The sequence below is a fragment of the Cannabis sativa genome, chromosome 3, assembly GCF_029168945.1.
Source record: "Cannabis sativa cultivar Pink pepper isolate KNU-18-1 chromosome 3, ASM2916894v1, whole genome shotgun sequence".
In the NCBI taxonomy this organism is placed as follows: Eukaryota; Viridiplantae; Streptophyta; class Magnoliopsida; order Rosales; family Cannabaceae; genus Cannabis; species Cannabis sativa.
In genome coordinates, this window is record NC_083603.1 from 11,592,248 (window position 1) to 11,611,811 (window position 19,564).

The 19,564-nt window shown below is 30.6% G+C and overlaps 1 protein-coding gene, 1 long non-coding RNA gene and 1 pseudogene across 3 annotated transcripts; 1 reads left to right on the top strand and 2 right to left on the bottom strand.

The window, feature by feature from the left end:
- Nucleotides 1-909: 909 nt before the first annotated feature.
- LOC115701020 (uncharacterized) lies at nt 910-4,633 on the bottom strand. 2 transcript variants are annotated; one of them, XR_009686769.1, is made up of 5 exons: nt 4,612-4,633; nt 4,447-4,518; nt 2,941-3,017; nt 1,332-2,272; nt 910-1,216 (listed from the first exon to the last, which is right to left on the bottom strand). It is a non-coding gene; the product is annotated as an uncharacterized LOC115701020 (long non-coding RNA). The 2 variants fall into 2 exon arrangements; XR_009686768.1 differs by lacking the exons at nt 2,941-3,017; nt 4,447-4,518; nt 4,612-4,633 and having other exon boundaries at nt 1,332-2,934.
- Nucleotides 4,634-4,684: 51 nt separating this feature from the next.
- LOC133035918 (ethylene-responsive transcription factor CRF4-like) lies at nt 4,685-5,693 on the top strand (annotated as a pseudogene).
- A 7,683-nt stretch (nt 5,694-13,376) lies between these two features.
- Nucleotides 13,377-14,404, bottom strand: LOC115708762 (putative phytosulfokines 6). The gene is made up of 3 exons (XM_030636775.2): nt 14,123-14,404; nt 13,886-13,986; nt 13,377-13,776 (listed from the first exon to the last, which is right to left on the bottom strand). The coding sequence occupies exons 1-3, from the start codon at nt 14,235-14,237 to the stop codon at nt 13,669-13,671; spliced, it is 324 nt and encodes a 107-aa protein (XP_030492635.2). The 5' UTR covers nt 14,238-14,404; the 3' UTR covers nt 13,377-13,668.
- Between the last annotated feature and the right edge of the window lie 5,160 nt (nt 14,405-19,564).

The following is a 19,564-nucleotide window of genomic DNA, read 5'->3' on the forward strand; positions in this document are numbered from 1 at the left end:
TATTTTAGTCAATTTTTCACAAGTACAATCAGCACAAGTATTCCAACCAGAAACATCAACAGGAGGAAGAATTTTAGCTATAAGGAATCGATCATTTTTTGTTTAGAAATATGACCTGATATATCGTGCCATAATAATAAGGATGTTATCTTAATATAAGATTTCTTATCCACAATATTCACAGCATTAAAAAAAAAGGAAGCTAAGGAAGTCAATGATAATTTGAAAAGAATATCAGAGTAAAAATAGTTTCCAATCACTACTACAAAATTCACTATTCACGTCTGTTTTTAAGTGTCACTTAAAGAATTTACGTCGGTTTATAAAACCGACGTATATACCGTAGTCGCAAATAGTTTTTATTAGCGTCATTTTCAAAACGACGCAAAAAAAATTTTCGACATTTATAAACCGACGCTAAATACTTACTTTTCTATTTTATTTTAAGCGTCGGTTAAAAAATGACGCTAAATGTTTCATGGCATTTTAAAACTGTCACAAAAAACTAATTCCGTCGGTTTAAAAATGTCATATCTATTATGAAAATACTTTTTTTTTTACCTATTGCGTCACTTATAAAATGACGCACAAATATAAGTAAGGAAAAATTGCAAATTTTTCATCCAATTTTCCCCACCTGCATTATCAAATTTTAGAATAACTCTATATAATAGTAAATACATAATATAAAAAAATTAAAATAACATTTTTAAAACTTATATAAAATTAGTAATCGATTCTATTAACTAATCACATAATACTAAAATTGTTAATAGAATCGATCCTAAAATTTAAATTCCATGTATATTGTAAACTAAATTAAACTAATTACATATGCAAAATTAACAACAATCATAAAACTTGTTACTCATGTATTATAACCAAAATAGTAACCTTGTACTTAATCTATAATCAAAGAGGTTCATCTACTTTTATTATTATTAATATTATTTATTTTTAAATTTAGCACTAATTCAGTAACATAAACAAACAAGAGAAAAAGCAAAGCCTAATTTAATACCCTATTCAATGATCAATCTAATATGTCATTATATTCAGGTGGTGGTCTAAGTTTTTTAGATTTACTAGACTTGCATGTAGTCATCCTTTCCATCACCATAGGCAATTTTGCAAGTTCTTTTGTCCAAGTCATCTTCGTAAGGATCATAAAAGTATTCATCTTTTTCTTCCTCTTCCATGACTTTCAATTCCAATCCTATAATATATTTCAATGAAAATTATTACAAGTATAAATCAACCTCTGCCTCTGACTAGCCTCTAACAAAATTTAGAAACACATATATAACACCGAGTTAGAGTAGAATACTTACATTATAATACACAACTTTTTCTTCTTTTTCTTCTTCTTTATCACTCTCTTTTTCTTCAGATTTCTAAGAGTCACATGCACACCCAATAAAAAAGAGAGATACACATAATAACACTTAAAAATGTGATCTATTGCTAAAATATAGCTATCTTATAAAAAATTTACTTTAACAAAAAGTCAAAAATTAATCTATATTTTTTTACATAACAAAACTATTGATCCAAAATTGAATTGCAATATACTAAAAATTCAGCTTTAGTTAGAGAGTTTTGTTCCTAAGAATAGTATATTATTCTCTTCAGCTTTAGTTACAGTCAGCTATACAAAACACTAGCTAGTATAGAAAATTAACTTTTTTTTTTCTGTTAGACGGCGGTTGTAGTTGTTTCCTTGTCTCTCGTGAAAGAAAATAAATAGGTACTCAATTCAATTAGTTTGTGCAGCAAAAACTAGAGAAGGGAATGAGATTTGTAGGTTGTGAGCTTCTTCTTAAAATGGAGATTGAAAAGTGGAGTTGGGTTTTTCAAACTGGAAAAAGAATCTGAATAAAGGAGGAGAGAGCGTGATAGGGTTTTCGAAGATTTGGAAAGACATGATGAAGAAGAAGGAGGTGTTGTTATTAAGCATATGTTGTGTAATGATGATACAGCTGATGCAGCTATGAAAATTGTTTCCTTTGATACAAGCAAAACCCATTTCATCTCCCCTCCTATCATGAGTTGGAACAAGAGAAGAGAGTTTTACAGAGAGAGATTGACAAGCTAAGACACAATCTTGCAGAAAATAATTTTAAACACTAGCAAGAAAATAAAAAAAAATAAATCAATTAACCAGTACACATACAGAAAGAACTGAAATCATTTTCTACTGCTGAGATTTCTTTACAGATTTTAGCTTCTGCTGTTTGGAAAAGGCGCGCCGGCTTTGCATAGTCCTAAAAATCTGAAATGAGAAGAGTTTTCAGATATTCTAAATTCGAAATCTCAGCAAAATTTCTTGGCTTTCCATGAACTGAAAATCGATTACAAAGTTTTCTTTGCAATGCCAATGACTTACTGTCAAAGGATCAAAATCTAATCTAATCACTATTCAATTAGATTAACAACTATTGATGTAAACATACAAGTATCAAACTTTTCACAAATTTCAATAGGCACAACTGAGGACTATTACTCTATACAGTCTAGCAACAAAAGCAATATGTGATAATTAAGGTATTCTATTGTTAATTAACAATTGTCATCAATAATCACTGGTAGGAATTTTATTTAAACTTGAATTTTAGTATATTTTGTAACAAATATAGTTACCCTTTTGTGAAACTTCTACATTTGTTCATAATTCATTTCAAATTAATATTATTAACTCTAAAATTGTTCTCTTTCTCTATTGTTAAATTTACACACATACACATATATGTTGATATAACAATCTATAAATTGTAAAAATCTACAAATATTTTAACAATACTTTCAATATACAAGCCCAACCTTCATAACTTAGTAAAAATTTATGCTAACAATACACAAGCCTATCCTCTATATGTGTGATTAGAAAAGGTTTTTTTATTCCTAACTTTCATAACTCTTGATATTATTCGAAGTACGTACCTCATTAAAAAGAATACTTAATGCGCAAACCAAAAGAATTGATATTGGCAAATTTATCCACATTGACTTACTCGTATCTGTAATGACAATATAATATATTGATATTATTCATGTGGACTTCACACTAGAAATTTAGCTAATATAAGAGTAAGAATGAAAATGAACTAGCTGTGACAACAATATCTATTTTCCCATACCTCTTTCTGGTATGGTAGGGGCAAAAAATAAAGATTAATTGGTTAAAAATTAGTTTGCTGAAAAATAAAGGGCAATAATCAAAATGGCAAAATAATTTAATCACAAAAATAAAACCTTCCAAAATATTACTTTATCAAGTTACACTATCCACTATCTCAACTATTTGTCAAGATTAGAGATGTGTTCATTAGTAAAACAACAAAAGGACTAAGAAAGGGAGAAGAAGTAAACAACATTGAAACAATATAAGGACCTTGCTCTTGCCATTCTAAGATGAAACCCCCCACTTACAGAGAGATTTAAGAACAAAACATTGATGTTTTATATTAACTTTAGAACACAATGTATAAATAATATAAGTAACATACAAAGTTCATAACAGAATGGAGTTATATTCCATTTCATGTTTCTCAAATTAGTGCTTATATGTATGCACTTACGAAGACAAGACTCAGCAAACCACCACGTGCTTATATAACTAACAATTAGAGTGATATATAGGTTGGAGTTGCAAGCACTCTAAGATTGGGGTACTTAGCAGAGAGGAGATTCAAAGTCTTCAAATGACAGTGATTATCAAGGCTTTGTGTAATTAACATGCAATCAATTTCAGGAAGATCACTTAGCTGCACTTAAATATTATGCAATTTGATGACGTGGAGGAAAAAACAGCAAGTATTATGGAATTTTTCCATCTCACTTAAACTATATACTTACATCGTAGATGCCATATATCACTACCCCTCTAATTGAATCTAGTTACCATGTGACTTTAACTTTTTCTATACTTGATCACCATATAATATATAATTGAAAAAAGAAAAGGAAAATAAATTGTACAAATCAAGTGTCGAGCCATTTGAATTATAAATAGGATTGTTTACTTAAAATCTTTTGCTGACATGGTTAAGTCATAAATTTTTCATGTACGCAATTTTATTTGCAATAAATGCAGATGACTAGATTAAAAATGTGGGAGATATTAAAACATTAGAAGCTCAAACTCGAATCGCTCATGACCTATGAACAAGGCAAAGATAGCCCCATGTAATGTGAGAGAAGAAAAGACTCTAAAGAACAGTATATTCCTGCCCCATAACAGAATTTGTCAATGGTAAACCTCTTATTATCATAAGCTTCTACTTTAATTGAGATTATTACCTGAGATTCTGAGACTATTTACTAATGATGCTAATATATGCCATAAAAGAATATAAGAGTACAAGAAACACTCCAATTTAACAAAATATTGCAATCAATAAAGCAATTTACCACTCTTAACAAGGTAGTCATAAACACCTGTTTTACCTTTTTGTGATGTACTTTATGATAGGAATTCACCAAAGGGGCATCAAGAGGAAACAATTGCCACGACTGAAACTGGCATGGTGAAAAACAAAGCTAATTATTCAACCAAGTTTAACCATCAGTTGGGAATAGGATGTTCTCCAATTAGTTTCTGAAGCATTTTACCTTTCCTATCCAATGATAATTATTTTTAATGTAAATTAATTGAGAAGTGTAAGCATTTTACCTTTCCTATCCAATGATAATTAGTTACTGCACTTTCTCAGTTTTTCTAAAACGTATTCATTCATCTTTGGAAGCTCTCCCCGGTGAGCTCCACAAGCCCTACGCCAACCCTTTCAAACTTTCTTCAAGCTGAGATTCGAGATCCAGCTAGACGTGTACGACTCTGGTTGGGTACGTACGATACGGCAGAGGAAGCTCCCATGGTGTACGACAACGCTGCCATTAAGCTTCGTGGACCACACGCTTTGACCAACTTCGTCACTCCTTGGGCGAAAGAAAATTCGGCCGAGCCAGAGATTACAAGAAGAGCTTCAGCATTGGTATCTGGGTACGAATCCAGCGAAGAGTCGAGAAATCTTTCTTCTCCGACTTCAGTTCTTGATTCAGAACTCACTCAAACGAAGAAGGAGGTGGTCAAAAGCCCATACTAGACGACTTCATTCTAGAACCAGAAGTATTGTCTCAACCTTTGAAACAAGAACCAAAACAAGAAGAAGAATGTAATCCAAGACTGCCAAGGCGAAATGAAGGAACTCACGCGAGAAGAGAGACCACAGACCACCGTCGAATCGTCTGAAGAGGAGGTGGTTAGGGTGAGTTCTCACCGTTGTCTGAAGAGGAGATGCGGCTGAAGAGAATCGTAAGGATTTTGCGTTTAGGGATAGGGCTGAAGAGGAGATGCGACTGAAGAGAGAGGGCTGAGGATTTTGGAATTTTTAGTTTTAGGGATTTCACTTTTTTTTTGCTTCGGTTATTAACTCTCGCTATTGTATTTTGCGTCGTTTTTAAAAGCTCGCTAATACAATACACGAGTTTTAATAACAGACGCAAAATGAAACGTAAATTTTTAAAGTTCCTACTTTTTTCGTCGGTTTAGTTTTTAGCGTCATATATCTAAAAGACGCAAATAAGATATTATTAGTGTCATTTTTAAAGTGACGCCCCAATTATTTGAGTACTATTTACGTCGGTCAACGCTATGAACAGTAGCGTTGACCGACGTGAATAGTGTATTTTGTAGTAGTGAATTATTCGGAGTCAAACATAATGTCAACACTATAATTGGCAAAAAGAAAAGAAATTCATTGTTTAACTAAAAGCGGAAGCGAAACTGAATTACTTTAAAAGTAGGAATCAAGAAATCACTGTTCAAAAATAATCTGAACACTAAACTGTAATTCAAGAATAAATGTGTCAATATAGATAACATCAACTCTAACATAAGTGCCACTTTAAGCTTTGACTCCCTCTCACTTATCTTCTGAGATCCCTTAGCCCCTGGTTGTAGTTGTTTCTTTTCATATTTTCTTTATCCTTTGTAGGGCTTGAGTTGAGAAACAAAGTGAGAAGACTCATTCTTTTTATTTTGTTAGCTTGCTTGTTTCAGCTACACACTGAGAAATTAGATCACTAAAACTCTATGTTTTATTATAAGTGTTTAGGCTGTCTTGATAAATCTAAAAGAGGTAGGAAGTTCAATAAGAACTTGAAGAATAGTGTAAAAGTCAAGAAAAGAAATATTATGATCTTTCGACTCGGACTGAAGAATAATAATTTTCAAAATAAAATCTAGCACTCCTTTGATTTATCAAACTGAATGGTTGTCATTTTATCCATAAGATGTCCAGCTTCAGCGTTTTCACCAGTGTCATATAGTTTTTCTACAGCATTGAAAAACTCATTAGCATTTGTGGTGTTTGGCAAACCACCAAAAGATGTTCAGGAATTAAACGTTTCATAGCAATGAGACTAAGATGATTTGAATTTTTCCATTGTACATGAAGAATTTTTGGGCAACAATTCTGATATTAGTATAAGATCAGCAGATTTTTCTTCTCGAAGGCATAAGTCCAAATCTATTATGCCTAAAGCAATTTTCACATCTCGTTTCCATGTCTTAAAGTTGGAAGCATTCAGAATTCAGATGAAAACGTTATTGTTGTTCGTAGAAAGGAGACTGAAAAATCCAAAAAAATAAAACTTGAATAAGCAATATGAGCGATGCATTAGAAAATATTGTAGAGTCAACTGGTCATTATAAACTCCCCTTTGGGGTGAGAATATAACACACACATGATCTACCTTCATGAAGTTAACAACAAAGAAAAAATACATATCATTTAAGAATTTTATTACCTTTGGGCAAATAAATTTCTTAAAAATATGTATTAATTCAAGCAAAAAATAATAATAAATTTATATATTTAAATTATTACCTTTGGGCAAATAATTAAAATATATACATTTAATATTAACTCACTTCATGGAATGTGAACTAATATATGTAAATACTACCTTTGGGCAAGTAATTACAAATATAGTCAACCAAAAGATATAATATTTTCTTCAACATGTGAAATTTGGTGATAAAACAATCATTGAAAATTAATAATTTTCAACCAAATTTCCAAAAGAGATATATTAATTGCTTTTATTATATTGATAATAAAAAAATAAAGTGTCCACCATAACACATTATTTTTGTATCAAACACTCAAGTTTTATAACTTTAGAACAACAAATAATGGAAAGATGTGAAAGAAAGAATATTGGTGGAGATTACATAGTCAAGATTTAATCAAATAAGAGAGTGACTATATCTTATGGAACGAGAAGAAACCCAAAAAATTTTCTATGATTTACGGATTTTGAAAAATCATCAAAAATTATTTTTAATAATTTTTTAACTGCATAATTATCATTAAAATAATAATAATTATTAAACGGCGTCAAAAAATTAATTAAAAATCACCAAAAAATCAGAAATCAAATTCTAATAATGCTGGAAAAGAAAATCGTCGAAAACGGAGTCACGAAACTACCTCACTCTCTCTCACTCTCCGGCAGCCGCGAGTGGGCTTCGTCCCAGCGGGTTGTCTTCAACCTCCAGCAACCTCCATGGCTGAAAAAATGGGTTTTGTGCGACCCGGTTCAGACCCGAGCGGGTCGGGACGAAATTCCGGCCAAAAAAGTGACGAAACGGACAGGAAAAAGAGGGATTTTGATTGGTTTACAATTTTTAATAGATCTATGGTATTAATTTCATGCAACAACACATAAACTTAGGTAGATCTAAATTAAAACTAATCCAAAAACTAAAGAAGCAAAGTAACCCAAAAATTTGATCCACTTCGGAAATTAAACTTTTAGAAACATTTTAAATCAATGATTGATGAGATATGCACAATTAATTTCAGATTATAATCAATAGAATTGAAAAACACAAAATTAATTTCATAAAGAAAATATATAAACCCTAAAAGTTTAATCTTAAAATTCTCCTAAATCACTCAATAATTTTATGCAAATAATATATCAAAAGAAAGAGAATTTAATGAGGAATAAAACCCCTAAACTTTTAAGATTGAAAAATAAAAAATTCAACATAAGATAATAACGAAATTAATATGTAATTGAAGAAAATTAACATATACATATTAATGGTTATACAAATTATAGGTTCTAAATCATATACAATTGGTAATCTGATACCACATGTTAGATAAATTAACAATTAACCCAAGATCTATTTGTATATAACATAGAACACAATAATAAGATATAATAATTAAGTATGTGTACCTGATTGATCCATAGCAATTATCTCTGTTTGATCCACAACAGTTACTCCAATTTGATAGTGCAATACTATCAACTAAGTCTTCCTCCCTAGATCTCTAAATCAGAAGCAGTTTATTTATCTGATTATCAAAAGGTATACAATTGTGATGAGACAATATGTATTTATAGAGTTAGGGATGGGACTTAGCTACAAAACCCTAGTTGGATTGGGCCTGCTCATCAAAGGCTTCAGTCAACTAGAAAAGCCCACACTTCTGCTTCACCTAGACTTTACTCACAGATGCTAAGCCCATTAACAATTGATCACCAACAACATGGGCTAATACAGCAAAGAACTATCCAATCAACCCAAGTTTTAATAAAACCAATCAAACATAATGTAAGCCCAAATAAAAGTCTAACAATATATTGATAATAAAAAATAAAGTGTCACTAGAACACATTGTTTTTGCATCAAACAATCAAGTTTTACAAATTTTAGAACAACAAATAATGAAAAAATATAAATATAAGAATATTGGTGGAGACTACATAGTCAAGATAAATCAAAATAAGAGAGTGACTATGTCCTATGAAACGAGAAGAAACCCAAAAAAATTTCTATGATTTACAGATTTCAAAAATCATCAAAAATTGTTTCTAATAATTTTTAACTACATAATTATCATTAAAATAATAGTAATTATTAAACGAAGCCAAAAAAATTAATTAAAAATCATATAAAATCATAAATTAAATTCTAATAATGTTGGGAAAAAGAATTATCGTAGAACGACGTCGGACGGTAGTACACGCGCCCCCACGCGCCGCTGCGGAGATTGGCTTCGCTGGGGGATGGTTGTCTTTAACCTTGAACCAGGTTTGAAAGTGGGTCGCGTGACCCGGTTCTCTTCAGTCGGGTCGAGACGAAAAAACCGGCCAAAAGACACGACGAAAATAACGGTAAAAGTAGGGATTTTGTCCGGAATTGAATTTCTATTCTATTTATGGGTTCAATTTGGGATGAAACAAGTAAAACAATACAGCATCTTATTGAAGCTAATCCGAAAATATAAGAACAAAAAGAACCTGATTTGGCTATGTGTGTCCTCCAATTCAAAAAATTAAGAGTGTAGAAACATTTTAAATTAATTATTGATGAGATATGAACAATCAATTTCAGATTATAATTTATAGAATTAAAAAAACGCAAAATTAATTTCATAAAGAAATATTTAAACCCTAAAAGTTTAATTTTAATATTCTCCTAATTTAGTCAATAATTTTATGCAAGTAATATAAACCCTAAAAGTTTAATTTTAATATTCTCCTAATTTACTCAATAATTTTATGCAAGTAATATATCAAAATGAATAAAACCTCTGAACTTTTAAGATTGAAAAACAAAAAATTCAACATAAAATAATAACGAAATTATTATGTAATTGAAGAAAATTAATATATACATATTAATTGTTATACAAATTATAGGTTCTAAATCATATACAATAGACAATTTGATACCACATGATAGAAAAATCAATAATAAACTCAAGATCAATTTGTATATAACATAAAACACAATAATAATATATATAATAATTAGGTATATGTACCTGAATGCGTACATGATTGATTCATAGTAGTTACTGCAATTTGATAGTGCAAGACTATCAACTAAGTCTTTCTCCCTAGATTCAGAAGCAGTTTATTTATCTGATTATCAAAAAGAGTATATAATTGTTATGAGACAATATGTATTTATAGAGTTAGGGATGGGACTTAGCTACATAGCCCTAGTTGGACTGGGTCTGCTCATCAAAGGCTTTGGTTGATTAGAAAAGCTCACACTTTTGCTTTAGTAAGACTTTACACACAGATGCTAAGCCCATTAACTATTGATCACCAACAATATGTGATAACACAGCAAAGAAATATCCAATCAACCTAAATTTTAATAAAATCAATAAAAGTTAATGTAAGCCCAAATAAAAAGTCTAACACTTTATTGTTAGGGATATAAAACAAAAGTCCTTGTTTTATTTTGTTGTTGGACAACTTTAAATAAATATTTTGATTTTAAATTATAATTGGAACCGTAGAATCTTAGATGATTTGTTGGTTTGTATTAAGAACTCATTATCCTTTAATTTTGGACTTAGAGTTGCTTATATTGGTAGAGAGCATAATGTTATTGCTCATAACTTAGCCAAATTAGATCTAAGGCTAGATAATGAGTTGGTTTAGAATGATTCTTTACTTTCCTTTTGAACAAATTAGCTTCTTTTCTTGACCTATTTAATGAAGATTCAAGTTTGTAAAAAGATAAAATTGACTGGTGATGTGAAAAAATAATAAATACCTACAATATATTAATTCGTACTATTTCATATTTCATATTGAATTAAGATTTGAATTATTATAACTATTGATGAATTTGAGTTATTAGGATGTATTATGAATCAAGATCACCTGTTAAAAATTAGTGTCTTACACTGTGTTAAATCTATCAAAGTTTGACACATCAACTAATTTAATTTATATTAAATATGTTAACTAATTTTGTTGATTTTATTAAAGATTTAATTTTTTTATAAATAAAAAATTAATTGACGTGTCAAACTTTAATTGGTTTAACATAATATGGGATACCACTTTTTAAGAGCATTGTTATTAGGTACCAGTGGTGCCTAGCACTTTTGTGAAGACCACTTAGCTTAAATTTGGAAATTAGTAGATAATTAGGGTTTAATTATGAAAATTATTTATTAACTTTAAATTATTAATTTATAGTGATTTATTTGAATTTAGAATGCATTTTATATGTCATATATAGAAATTTCATAATTTTCCATGTTCAGTGCCCGGCAACATTAGAACGCGGTGTATGGCTTAGTAGAATCACATCTTAGTATTTTAGTATAGCGGGGCGGTATAGTTAGACATTGGGAATGTCGAGTTTAGTCGGGAATTTAAAATTTCCCAAAATACCCTTAGTACCTTTTTATGTTGTGTTAGTGTGGGAGCGGCAAAATGGTCATTTTGCCCCATATGTATTTTGTCCTTTAGTGGACTTAGTTGCTTTTTATAATCAGATTTTATTAATTATCTTTGGCTGATAATAATCCAAATAAAACCATTTTATTAATCATTTTACAAAAATAAGGAAAAAGAAGCAAAATCATATTTCTCTCAAAGCTCTCTCTCTCTCTCAAATTCCTAGGGCTGCTAGGGTTTGAGTTTTCTTCATCAATTCTAAGTGATCTTTAGCTAAATTCAAGCGTCTCCAAGCCAAGGTAAGTTCTTAGCTTCAATCTTTTTAGTTGCTTCAAATGTAAGAAAATGGAGTTTTGCATGAAATGTTGTTTTACTTGCTGTTCTTGTTGCTGTCGTTAGATTATGTTTTCTGTAGCTATATTATGGTAATATAGGGTGGTTTGAGCAGGTTTTGATGGCTAGTTTGTTGGATGAGCAAGCTTTGAGTTTTTGAACTCAAGCTTGGCTCATCAATGGCATTTCTTGTTTCTGAGTTTGGGTATTGGTTTTGTTTCTTGTAAATTGATCTTTAGGATGCTAAAACAGGTCTGGAAGGTTTCATGTGGATTAGGGTTGTTTTGGTTGAGTTATAGAATTTTTGGTCATTCCTGTACTGAACCGGAATTCTGGTTCAGAGGGGCATGTAGGAACCGGAATTCTAGTTGGCTTCCAAGAATTTTTTCCAGAATCAGAATTCCGGTTGGGGAACCGGTCTACCGGTTGGGGAAATTTTGGGAACCCTGGTTTTTCCCATTTTTGTGTTATTTAGGGTATTGTCATGTTATTTATCGATAGGAAAACTTTTAGTTTCAAGTTTAAGTCCTCGGAAAGTGATTTAGCGTATCACTCACCTATGTTACGATTGATGTGATTTATGAGCTTGTAATTTGCCAAGCAGTTGTTCCACTCAGGTTGACCGGCACACCTGAATTCGGAATCGAGGTAAGACTAGTATAATGTCATGCATATACTTATACATGTTTAGCGTACATGTTAGTTGTCGTCAGAATAACATATTAGATATATGTTAGGCAAATCTTATATAGCCATCAGATTAGCATATCAGGGCAACAGTGAGGTGTACATAGAGTTGCACCGAGATGCCATCAGATATATGCTAGGCTATCAGATAGTATGGATTAACTGCTACCACATCAGTGCGATATGAGTATAGGATGGATTCGCGGTTAATCATACTTTGTCAAGGACGTTCCTGATTCAGTTAGGGTTATGGTTAGGTGTATGGGCGCCTGACGATAACCCGGGATTTTAGTATGTTTATTATGTTATGCTTTTCCTACTCAGTCTGTCGACTCACAGTGCTATTGCTATGTGTAGGTAAGGGCAAGGCTAAAGCTGAGGAGCCGTGAGAGCGAGCAGATGAAGATTGTACATGTCGAGGCGGTTAGGCCTGGAGCGTACGATCCTCTAGGAACATCAGGGCTTCCGTTGTTTAGTCGCTAGGCGACAAATCTTTTGTAAATAAATAGCAAACTTTTGTAATTGTATTTTGTAAACGGGATCCCAGAATTTTATAAGTATAATATGTTATGTTTTAATTAAAAAGAAAAATTTTAATTAATCATGTTTTTCCAATAACCTCGTTGTTAGCAACGAGCTGCACAGTACGTTAAAAATCACGCTAACACGTCTATGCTAGTTAGGGTGTTACAACCTTCTTGATATGTCGCGTTGCGATTGGCTAGCGATACTTCATAAAAACTATTATATTAAATTATATGGGATCCAATACTTAGTTGAACCAATAATAATATTAACACATAGGAGAGTCCTAGGCACTATTAGTACCCTTTAACATTTCTCCCCTTTTTAATAGGAAATGTTGATTCCATGCGTTATAAACAAACGTTAATAATATATATGTTTCAATTATTTCTTCCTTGTGGGTCCAATAACAGGACCTACCAGAGACCTCCAATGAGAAATATTGTCCTTATAATTATTCATGACATGAAATCACCACTGCTTTCTCTTTCCTTTTTCCTTTTTCCTCTTTTTTTTTTTTTTTTTTTTTTTATTTCTATCAACACTTAGTCACTCCTGAGTTGATTATTCTATATACTATTGGCATTATACATATTAAGACATACTACTAAAAATTAATTACTATATAAAATAGTTTATACATTTAGAAACAGCTAAGCCATTATTGAAAGAAAAGCATACTAATATGACATTGGTATTAAACTAAACACGCGATTCTCTATAGGCCTATATTAATACAACCTTATTTTGCTCTTGAAATATTATTGTACACATCATACATGTGACACACATATATATATAGCTGGAGAAGTACTACTATTATATATATAATAATTAAGAGTAACTTTGGTCCATAATTAATATGATATGTCCTAATTAATAATATTTATATAACTAAGGTTTGTGATGTTGGGTGTAAATGTAATCCAAATGAGCCTCAGCAACCATCCTTCTCTTCAGACATTCTTCATTTTTATAATCACATTCCCTTGATCCCATCAGCTGAAAAATTAATTAAATTAAGAATAAGTCTATCTTCAAAGTTATATATATATATATATATATATATATATATATATATACCCAGATCATATAGCTAGAAAAGTCTTACTTCTAAAATATCATCTTTAGATCCTGTAACAAGCCATTCTTCATTGACAATCTCTTCATCATAATTCACTTTTTCATTATTAGCTGTTGACCCTCTCCCAACTGGCATATATATACATTTAATAATATTAAAAAAAAAACATAATAAAATGAAATCATATTCAATAATATTAATGTTAAAAGAAAAATAACAACAATTAATATATATATATATATGTATATGTATATGTATAGGTACCTTGTACTTCCTCGGCCAGTAAACGAGCATCCAATTGGAAGCAAAGAAGAAGAAAAACAAAGAGTGAAAATATGAGAAACACATGAGTGAGTTGGGACTGTTTCATGATCATCATCGATCTCTTAATATTGATTTGTATTATTAATTACACTTAGTTATTAATTGGTTCGATCGTCACAATATATATACTGGTATATAAAGTTATAGTTATAGACTTATAGTTTTGAGGAGTAAGAAAGAGGAGAATTATAAGGAGGGGAGAGATTGAGGTTAGAGTAATGGACGTATGTAATATGTTATATATATAGATATAGAAAGACCAAACATGAGGCATGCTTAGTTTATAAATACTAATATGCCCCTCATGCCTCATTATAAGCATCATAATCATTCATAATATAAAATAATTATTTTATTTATGAAAAAATTGTTGGGTAATAATTGTTTTTAGTTAGAGCCTCATCAGTTTTTTTATTCTATTTTTTTAAAATATTATTAAAATTTTATTTTAATTTTGTTAATTTTATCTGAAGCATTTATATAATTACATTCACTACAATATATATATATTATAGATAGATATATATATATATATACTAGATGATCGTTACGTGCCAAGTCACGTACTATTAGTTTTATTTAATATTTTAATTTTTTATTTTAATTAATAATTAAAATAGTATAATTATTTGAACGATTTGTTTTAAAAAAATAAAATATATGTGTCAGTATATTTAGTAAGTAAAACATAATTATGTTATAATAATGTATGTTATTAATAGTAAAATTATTAATATTCTCCCAAGATAGGTTTGTTAGAGAAATATGTGGCTAAGATGATTTTTTTAATTTAAAAAGAGATTATTAATATTTAAAAGATTGTTTAATTTTTTTGGATTTAATTATTGGGTTTATTTGTTAACGGGAGATCAAAACTAATCGTTAAAATTTAACAGAATATTCTTTTATTTTTAAGTATATTCTGTTAAACCAAGAAATGCCGTTAGATAGACACTTTTAATATATAAAGATATATTTAGTGATAATTTTTTAGTTACAACATAAAATTTTTGTGATTAAATGTGATTTTTAGTCACAACAAATTATGAGTTTTATGATTAATATATTTAGACACGGACTTTTTAGTAACAACATAAGAATTTTTACTTATAATTAGTCATAATCTTATTATTTTTAATTACAAATTTTATTGTGACTAAAAGTGAAATTTTTATAGTGACCATATACATGGAGATTTTTTAAAATGCATCACTTAAATTTATATTTTTAAATTTTAATATATTTTATTTATTTTAATATATAATATTAATATATGTGACATATCTATAAAAAGAAATATGAAAACCTAAAATAGTTAATAAAATGTATTAAGAATAGTGTTTTATATAAATGGAGCATAAATATTAAATTTTAAAGAATCTTACAAAATAAAGAAGAAAATTTAGAGTATATCATCTAGTCTAGTTAACTAAGCATACATAATTTAATTAAGCTTCTACTTTTTTAATAAATATAAATTGGATGATTTAAAATAATTTAACTATGCATCATAATACATCAAAATTATAAAAACAAAATCAAATAATTTAAAATATAGAGTTTATGATTCAAACAGTTTCACTACAGCAAATAAAAGGTTGGAAGTGTGATAGTATCATGAACATGTCATTTTTGATATTGATAGTATTAGGCACGACTTAATGAACTCGTTTCCAGGGTCAGGCTCTAAAAATATATAGGCCCACGAATTAAATTTTAAGGTCCTTAAAAATATCTAAAAAAAAATATAAAAAAAAAAGTGTTATGGCAGTTGAACCCATGACTTTAAGTATTATACCATCCACTTTAACTAACTAAGCTATGAATATTTATTGATTATAATACACTTAAATTTTTACTTAAACAAAAGCTTAATAAATTTTTTTATTTTTTTATTTTGGACTCTCAAAAAATATGAGTTTTAGATACTAATCTAACCCGTCTATACCTAAGGCCGGCCTGCTGGTTTCTGATCATAAACTTTTTTTTTGTTGTACTGTTTGTTGTGCATGTGTGTTAGTTTTATTAAAATAACTATCACTACTATAATTATATATATAAATGTGGACCCCACCCCAAACAGAAGTTGTACATGTTACTTCTGTGAGGATACAATTCCATTTTGAGTATTATTTATATATATAATGTTTAAAATGCATCGAATGATTCCTCTTTGATACCACTAGAGAGAGAGAGATCAACATTATTTGGGTTTAAGTTTTAGTAACCAATAAGCTATTCTGTTTTTGTTAAAGTCCAAAAAGTTGATAGGGTTTTCTTGCATGATTTCTGATCATATTTCTCCATTAAATAATCTTGAAGATATGGTTTAATTATCTTGTGATTGTGGTAAATAAGCATTACCAGACCACACAAATATTTATATCAATCAATATCATTTATTTATTTATATTATATACATAAATTTGTGTGGTTGTCATTGTCATATGGTCTTATTCATTGTTAATATTTTTTTAGACAACAACAACAATAATAAGAGTCGTACATGTAAATTAATAATTATATAAAAAGAAAAGAAACAAGCCCTTATGTTTTTAATTAATGTAGAAATTATAATGGAATGTCCTCAGGTTATTACGTATATATACTTTTAATAATTATATAAGAAGAGATGCAATAGTGGAATTTATTTTATTATTAATATTAATAGTTGAATTAGAGAAAGAAGAGATCAAAATAGTGGAAGTTTACTATGTGTCAACAAGAGTCAACCTGTGGACTGTCCATGGTCGACAGCTGTTTCCCATTCGATAACTCTTCTTTATCTATTTAGCTTTAATTTCCACCAATTCCATTCCCATACACAATAATTTTCTACTACGTACTCCAATTTGATTAATTCAAGTCTTTTTTTAATCAGTTTCTTTTTCTTATAATTGCCCTATTTAATTTAATCTCATCAAGGTAATTGTAAAAGTCATAACTTTAGACATTGATGTTAATTTCTTTCTTTTGTGTTTAAACTACAATTTTATGAATATATAGAGATATGTCTATAATTAATATGCATACACATGATTTGTCATGTTTGCTATATCTATGGCCGAAAAAAGAGTAATTAATACAATTTATGTAGCAACTTTATTGTGCATCAACTTTAATATGTTTGCCAACAAAATGTTATCATGATATGTATGTATTTTGTCACATTAATATGTCATCTTCTTCCGTTTGCAACATAATGTTTGCTACCTATATATATAAATATATATATATATATTCTACAGCAATTTATAGGTTCTGTGTCCAGACGTTATGTCGGTACTCTTTTTCAAGCATTATTGGAATATTGTAGGAAGGGATTTTTGTGAAGCTATGGAGGACTTCTTTATGTCTGGTGGTATGCATAAGGGTATCAATGCTACCAAATGCAGTTTTAATTCCAAAAGTCCTCAATCCAAGAACGGTTTTTCAGTTTAGACTTATGATCTCTCTTTGCAATGTGGTTTATAAGGTGATTTCAAAAATCATTGCAAATAGAATTTGGCCTATCCTTCTTAGAATCATATGTCCTACGCAAGTATCTTTTGTTCCTATAAGGAGTATTCAAGATAACAATGTACTAATCCAGGAGATTATTCACTCATATAAAAAGAAGAAAGTTACGAAAAGAAGGCCTTTTTGCAATTAAAATTGATTTTGTTAAGGCCTATGATAAGCTTAGTTGGTGGTTTATTGATCATGTGCTCCAAAGTTTCAAGGCTCCGAATAGATTTCGTAATTGGGTTTCTCAATGGATCTTCTCGACTTCCCTGAACATTTGTCTCAACGAAGAGCCTGTATGAAAAATCGTTTCCTAGTGTGGTGTCAGACAAGGGGATTCACTTTCCCCGTATCTTTTTATCTAGGCGGCAGAAATTGTGTCCCATCTTCTAGAGATGTCTTTAGATAAAAGAGTTATTAAGGGTATCAGCTTGAGCAGGAATGGCCCCCGGTTATCCTACCTCTCTTTGCGGATGACCTTATACTGGTGGGTAAAGCTACCATTTCGGAGGCAAAGGGGTTCTGGGAGTACCTTGAGAAATTTTGTAACTGGTCTGGTCAAAGTGTGAATAAACTCAAGACCTCTATTTTCTTCAGCAATAATACAAGTGAGGGTATGAAAAGGGGAATTAAAGATATTTTGGAGATTGAAGGTTTGGTGGGTAACATCAATTCTCTAGGCCTACCGCTTTTTCGATCTAAATAAAATGATGCGGATTTTAACTTTGTGATCGATAACCTAGTGACTAAACTTCAAGGGTAGAAAGTTAAAACTCTCTCTAAAGCGGGCAGGGCTACTTTGATCAAATCTGTGGGGTTGGCACTTTCAGTTTATACTATGCAAACGACCAAGTTATCTAAGCATATGGCATCGAAAGTGGATGCATACATTGGCCAGAGACTTCTGGTGGGAATGTGAAAGAGGTAATGGCGGGGTGTATTTAAAGGCATGGGATAGTGTGTGTCTCCCAAAATCTCTTGGGGTTGGGGTTTCGCAAAACAACAGAAATGAACTAGGCTTTTTTGGGCTAACTAGGGTTGGAGAATGCTTAGTGAGAACCAATCTCTTTGTTGCAGAGTTCTTAAGGCTAAGTATCTGAAAGATAAACCTTTTATGAAGTACTCTTACAAGGATATTGACTCGTTGTTCTGGAAAAACGTGGTCAAAGCAAGATCTATTCTAGATAAAAGGGTGTGTAAGAGGGTTGTGGATGGGAAAGACACAAATATCTTGGAGGACTCTTGGATCTTACATGGAAAAACCTTTACCCTCAAGCCTGCGGCAAACTATCCTCTGGATATCAATTGGGTAGCTGACATTTTACTGGATTCTGGTGAGTGGGACCTTCATAAGCTGAAATCCTTATTTGATGAGGACACGGTCCGTGATATTTTGAAGGGGGTATCCCTTCTGGCTGTGAAAAAAATGATTGGATTTGGACCAAAGACCATTTAGGAGAGTATTCTACTAAGTCTGCTTATTCGGTCTAAGCATTTGCCCATGCTCCTGATCGTGTTGTAATGCCTTTTCTCTAGAATAAGCTGTGGAACCTCAAAGGCCTTGAGCGCCACAAGTATATGTGGTGGTGTATCCTTTTTAATGCTCTCCCGACCCATGCGACTTTGGCCAAAAAAATGCAGATTAGTGACACGTGCTGCCCTCTTTGTGAGGTAGGAGTGGAAACAACTGAACATCTATTTCTCTATTGTAACTTTGTTGCCCACCTTTGGAGATCTTCTCTATGGGGCTTAATGCCGGTGATTGATTCTGGTGGGAGGATGTGGGATTTGGTAAAGTTTTTGTGGGAGTTAATTAAGTTCTAACCACACTTTTAGAAACACTTTTCAATTTTTAACCATCACTTAATTTTTAACAGT

Coding starts and splice junctions, on each gene's coding strand:
- LOC115708762 (XM_030636775.2), bottom strand. CDS start 14,237: ATGATGATCATGAAACAGTCCCAACTCACTCATGTGTTTCTCATATTT. Junction 13,987..14,122: donor ACTGGCCGAGGAAGTACAAG/GTACCTATACAT, acceptor TATATATGCCAG/TTGGGAGAGGGTCAACAGCT. Junction 13,777..13,885: donor CTAAAGATGATATTTTAGAA/GTAAGACTTTTC, acceptor TTAATTTTTCAG/CTGATGGGATCAAGGGAATG.